The sequence below is a fragment of the Hylaeus volcanicus genome, chromosome 3 (genome assembly GCF_026283585.1).
Source record: "Hylaeus volcanicus isolate JK05 chromosome 3, UHH_iyHylVolc1.0_haploid, whole genome shotgun sequence".
Classification (NCBI taxonomy): domain Eukaryota; kingdom Metazoa; phylum Arthropoda; class Insecta; order Hymenoptera; family Colletidae; genus Hylaeus; species Hylaeus volcanicus.
Window position 1 is genome coordinate 31351579 of NC_071978.1, and position 6488 is coordinate 31358066.

The 6488-nt window shown below is 46.2% G+C and overlaps 1 protein-coding gene across 1 annotated transcript; it reads right to left on the reverse strand.

Moving 5' to 3' along the window:
- Positions 1-2971: 2971 nt before the first annotated feature.
- On the reverse strand, positions 2972-5865 carry LOC128873645 (sarcoplasmic reticulum histidine-rich calcium-binding protein-like). Its single transcript, XM_054117342.1, has 2 exons — positions 5854-5865; positions 2972-4883 (listed from the first exon to the last, which is right to left on the reverse strand). The coding sequence occupies exons 1-2, from the start codon at positions 5863-5865 to the stop codon at positions 3111-3113; spliced, it is 1785 nt and encodes a 594-aa protein (XP_053973317.1). The 3' UTR covers positions 2972-3110.
- Positions 5866-6488: the final 623 nt, after the last annotated feature.

The window sequence follows — 6488 nt, forward strand, 5'->3', positions numbered from 1 at the left end:
AGTATTTCGGGAAAAAAGGTAGACGCTCGTTCTAAAACGATTAAATAACCTTCTTGCGATTAACGATTGTCGCACATTTGCATGCGACGCGACAGCTGAACAGCCCTTTCGTTCCCGTTCCCGTTCCCGTTCCCGTTCCCGTTCCCGTTCCCGTTCCCGTTCGTTTCGTGCTTCCATTCTTCTTCGCCGTCGACATCCTATTTCCTGTTTTCTTCGTTCCGAACGTAGCTACCTCGTCCCATCTCGTCTCGTTTTGTCTCTCTCGTTAAGCGGTCGAGAACACGAGTTCCGTGGAAAAAGACTTCTCCTTTGACCCGTTTGTCGGTTACGGGCTGAATTATGGACGCGATGGTTTCTCATTGACGAACCCTTGTACCGTTAGCTTCCGCGAAAGAGCACTTTGTATTCGCGATTTGCGTTAAGCCGCTCGTCGATCTCATTTTATTAGAATTCCTTCGTTTTCGATGTCGATTCGCGTCCAATTTTCCGCCAACTTTCCTTAGTCCAGTTCATATATTAACTTTTCGTTTCCGATCTACCGCTTGTTTCTTTCGAATCCGTAAGGTTGTCTTTGAACTTTGACAGTTTTTCTAAGGCAAAATGTACTCGCGAGGGACATCTGCGCTCCGTTGTTGTTACCCCTTTCCCGATTACAGCGATACCTTGTAAACCTGCACAGCGACAAAAGATGAGGAGAATAAATTTATTCGTAAAAGTTTTCGTAAAAGCGTTTCGTTCTCGAGCAGTGGACCAACAACGCTCGATTCGAGGAAGAGATCGAAAAAGAATTCGGCGTGTTAAATTGGCCGAGCGTAACGCGAGATTCGAGCAATCCTCGACTCTTCGTTCGGGTCTCGATTTACTCGACTCCCGTCGTTCTAGCTTATCTTCCGCGGCTTCGAGCGACAAGAAAACTAAAACTGAAAAAGGACCGTTGCCGTCGGAATTCTTTCAAAGCACCGGCCAATGCATGCTGATAAACTTACCGGACCAATTTAAATCTCAAGATCGCAAACTCTGCAACCCCCTTTCTTCTCCCTCTCGTTTCCATTCTTCTTTCTTTTCTTTCACGCTTCGTTTCACAGAATCTATCGCGTCGAACGATTTATTAACCCATTTCGTCGGCAGACGTTTCTAGTTTTGCGAATTTAGTTGGAGAATCGATTCTCGATTCGCTTCGTTACTTTTCCCACAGCTCTACTCGCTCGCGAGACGAACCATCGCGTCGCATCGCATCCCTCCAACGCATCGCTTCGATACTCTTATAATTTCCTCGAAAGCTTTCGACGAGAAACGTAAGCCTCTTATTCTTTTGCGAGATTTCTTGATCCGTTCGAGCTACAGTCACCGTCTAGTTGAGACAAACATTTGAATTTCTAATTGAATTATCGAGTGTTGTCGTGCAGCAAACGATCGTTAAATTCGACCACTTTTTCCACGGGGGAACCATCCAGTCGGACTATCGCATCGTCCGATCGATCGGATTTCAATTCGACTCGATAACGAAGAATATTAGAGTTTCGCTGAAAGTTACAAGGTAAAGCGGCACCGGGACTCGACATCGCGGAAAAATAATCTGCGAACCCTAAATTAATTTCAGACCGTGCATATTTCGATTCCATTACGAAACTTTCGTTTGTTTCGACGGAGGTCACGGAACGAGACCAAACTCGTCCTCGTTCCCGATAAGTGTCTCTGGTTTATTTGACAATGAGGTAACGATATCGTCTACGATATTCAAAAGTTACTTAACGCGAATATAGGTGTAAACATACGACCCCGACGCGACGTCTACGCGCGTATTTTTAGCTTGAAAGGTATCGTTTTGTTTTTACTAATATACAACGAGGAGTATACGTATGCTACAAAATACTTGAAATTATCAAACAACTGTGGAAACGAATAAACAATGAAAAAAAGTTTGTTTCGTTTTGCGTTGTACAATCCTAGACATAGAGAATCTATCCGTACCTCTACCTATTAATCTTGTTTCATTGTCGACAATGTTGGTCGGCAGCTCATTGTCGGAGACGAGAGTTTAAATCGATATCAGGAACTGAAAGCCGAGATTACAACACTCTCCGCGACTTGTTCGGATCGGCGCGGCGACTTATCGAAGAGAACGCGGAGAGTTTCGCTGTATTATGGGATTACGCCGGTATGATGAATTTATTTTAAGCTGTTTGGAACGTATTCAAGGTCTTTCATTATTAAAAACACCGTAATAGTTGTTCCGACTTGAACCTTACCTTTCGGACGTTTCATTAAACGGGCCTTACATATTTACCACGTCGAGCTTTCGGTTTATTTCCCCCGTGAATTCTCGCTGGACGAAACATTTCCGTTTTCTGTCGGAATTTCAACATCTCGAGAGCAAAGTTTAAACGTTGTCGCAGTTCGAAACTAGAATCGGACCGTTCCTTCTATCGGAGTTTTGCTACCGAGCCGGAAAGGGCTTAATAGAGGCACGGGGTCGATCGTAAACTTGAGAAAACTTTATATTTCAGAGTCGTCAACAAAGATACAATCGAGGCTGACTAACGAGGAACAATTTCCAGGGAATTTACCGTTATGGCTTACGAGAGAATTTCGGTAAGACGAAAATGTTAATTTTCTGAAAAGTTTGCAGGTCTGTGGGATTTGAAGTATAGCGGATACAAAAACATAAGTAAATATAAACATTTATAAAAGTAAAGTTTAAATGAGTTTTTTTATTTTTTTTATTTTCTTTTTCTTAACTTTCGTGCATTCGTTTGCACGAGTTTCAACTAATTGTGTGGGAAAATAATAAGCAGCACGATCACCGAGTTTCCGCCACGTTTTCGCGACTGTGCGGGATTGCACACGCTGGGACGTTGATCGTTGTGCGATTCTGCGCGCAGCCATCCGGCCGTAATTTTGATCGCGACGCCGACGTTGGCGTAGGGCGTAAGCGTTGGCATCGGCGTCGTTCTCTTTGCCTGGGCCGTCTCTTTGCCGATTGGGCACATCCGTCGATGAGTTTCCCATTCTGATCGTATCGTAGCTCTCTTTAAGAACGCGATGCACTCGAATACCGCGATCCAGCTTTCATATATTATTGTATATTATATTACTATATACCGTTACCGTTAGGCTTGACCTGGTGCCGTTTGTTCGACGGTTGGCGACAGTTCCGGGTCTTTCTTAATTTTAAGAATATCGTTGACCGGTGTGCTAGCAACGATCGTTTCGCTTTCTTCCGGAAACACGTACTCCTCGTGATTCTGAGATGCATCAAAGTAATGTCCGAGTCCTTTGAAATGTTCGTGGCCGTGTCCTTCGTAAGAGGAGTGATGATGATTTTCGTGATGTTTGTGGTGGGTTTCGTGACCATGTTCGTCGACGTGCTTGTGAGCTTCCTCGTGGGAGTGGTCGTGTTTATGCTCGTGGGATGCGTGGTGTTTATGGTGTTCGTGATGTTTATGTTCCTCGTGATGATCGTGATGATGCTTGTGATCGTGGCCGTGCTTGTGCTCCTCCTTGTGTTCATGGCCGTGCTTGTGATGCTCGTGATGATGATGTTTGTGATCCTGATGGTGGCCGTGGTGATGATCCTCGTGGTGACCGTGATGATGTTCCTCTTTGTGGCCATGCTTGTGCTCGTGACCGTGTTTGTGGTGATGATCCTCGTGATGGTCGTGCTTGTGATCCTCGTGATGGCCGTGATGGTGTTGCTCGTGATGTTCGTGTTTGTGCTCGTGGCCGTGCTTGTGATGATGATCCTCGTGGTGACCGTGCTTGTGTTCATGGCCGTGTTTGTGATGATGGTCCTCGTGATGACCGTGGTGATGATCCTCGTGATGTCCGTGTTTGTGCTCGTGTCCATGGTGATGCTTGTGCTCCTCCTTGTGGCCGTGTTTGTGTTCCTCCTTGTGTTCGTGACCGTGATGGTGGTGGTGATTTTCGGTTTCCTTGTGCGTATGATGATGATGATGCTCGTTAACGTGGTGATGTTCGTGATGGTGGTGGTGCTCGTTGTGATGATGGTGCTTGTGGTGGTGATGATGCTCGGCGTGATGTTTGTGTTCTTCGTGATGCTCGTGTTTCGAGTGATGTTGATGACCATGATGATGATGGTGTTGTCCGTGATGCTTGTGATCGTGGCCGTGCTTGTGTTCGTGTTTATGCTCGTGACCGTGATGATGTTTGTGATCCTCGTGATGCTTGTGACCGTGATGGTGATCGTGCCCGTGATGATGATGGTGATCGTGATGCTGCTTGTGCTCCTCGTGATGCTTGTGCTCGCTGTGATGCTCGTGTCCGTGTTTGTGTTCGTGATCGTGATGGTGTTTGTGACCGTGATCGTGTTTATGTTTCGCATGATGATCGTGATGGGCGTGATGCCCGTGACGATGACCGTGGCTATGATAAAACGAAGCCGCGCGGTGATTGTCGTATATTCTTCGTTGCGTGGGAACGATCTGTGGCCCGACAAAGGTAACGCGAGGTTCGATCGCGTGTTTTATCGGCGTCGCCGTCCCCGTCGTCGGTTCGTTAACGCGACCGACACCGACACCGCGGTTGGTCTTGGTGCTCGGCTCGAAAACAGTTCGATGGAGCGGCAAGGGTGCTCCAACGACCAGGGGCAGCGTTAGCGGTTGGAAATTTGCTGCAAGGTCACCTAATTCTCGTTTCCGGAGATGTCTCTCGGTGCTCGAGAGCGTGTTCCCGAAGTCACGGTGCGGTAACAGACGAGACGGTGGCAATTGTCGCGGGACCTTGACGAAATCGGCTAATTTCTGGTTGGTCGGTTGCAATTGCGGTCGATTCTCATTCAATGGTTTCAAATGTTGGCCAGCCACGACTGTCAGCAGCATCACCAGCAGCAGCACCGGCAGCAGACCGATGGCTGAGACCAACGCCTCGAATTAAAGAAACGGAACATTTTAGAAGTACGCTTTGCGTATGCTTTTAATCGATATGTACCTACATAGTTTCGACTATCGCCAACGAATAATTTCCTTTGAATAGGCGATCATCGCCTAGTAGATGATCGCATCGTTCGATCAAACGATATTCTTGATAATTAACCGAACAATCGGTTTTTTATTTACTTGTATCGCGTTTATCGGACTTTATATAATTCGATCACGAGCACGAAAGCACCGGGCACGGTGGAGCGGTGATACTAATTTTCGAAAATCGCCTAGCCACAAGTAAATTTACTATGATACGATGCTCGCGCGCCGGACGCTAGCTCGGCTAACCGAAACAATAAAACACCGTCGAGGTCCGCGAGCCATTTTGGCTGGCGCATGGCGCTCTCGCGTTTTCTCGCTGTCGTGCCCGTGCGAAACGAACACGCCCGAGCGGAAGAGCCGGAGATAATATTCGGTAAATTGTCGCCGGGTTCGTTTTAGCACATTTTGCTTTTCTTACCGCGTCGCGTCGCGTCGCATCGCGTGGTTCGCCGAGGGATGCTGGAGACGTCAGCCAACTCTAAACGAGAATTGAAATCGAACTTGAATTTTGCGAAGAAAATCAGCAAGGTCAGCTGTCTCGAACGCATCGAATAATAGATGACGAATAAAAAATATGTATGCCGATTTAGGTATTCGCAAGTGATTTCGATCAATTTCCTGTTAGATTGTGATAGATTGCAACTATTATGGTCATCCAGTATAGCGGCACGTTCTTTCTTAGCATCAAAACGGACTATTACGACGCGTTTCATCCGATTCGAACAAAAACTCCACTTACTTAGCCATTACGCGGCAAAGAATTTTAAACGAGCATTCCATTTTGAGCTTAGCTTGGTGCAAACAGATATCTTATTTTTACCCAAAACGAAATCAACATGTCAACTATGCTTGACAACGAAAGGGAACTTACCATCGTCGCCATGTTGCCGTTATTTCCTGGTGTATCCTATGAACAACTGGATGTCGATACCCTGAGACAACGTACTTTTATAGAGACTAGTTGACCATCGGTACTTTCTTCCGTGCTAAGCACCAGTGTCGTTTACGACGGAGCCTAATGTTTTAATCGCCGTCGTAATACCCGCCGGACCGCGACCAGTTCCGATCACCCACCGAATTTCCTTCGTAACCGATCCGCGTTCCGCAAACACTGTTTCCGGCGCGATCAAAAAATTCGGTAACCGATGTTCCGTCCGAAGGAACAAAAGACACGAGACATTCGTCGGTACTTTTATGGCATTTTCGCGAGAACAGACTACTTTCGGAAAATAACATGTTCCGGTTATCGATCACGATCACTCGGAATCTTCGTTTTACGTTTTTCGTTTTACATCTTTCGCGCGCATGCCTGCAAATACTTGGACCACGATTAAATTATCGACGTATGTGCATCGCGTAGCTGTCCGTTCAACCAGAAATGAAATAACCGTTGCGTTAATACGTATGTAATTATTTTATAATACAAATTAACGCATTAATATACAGGTACAAGTATTTTCCAGCCGTTTCGTTTCGTTTCGTTTCGTCTCGTTTCTCTTGTTTGAT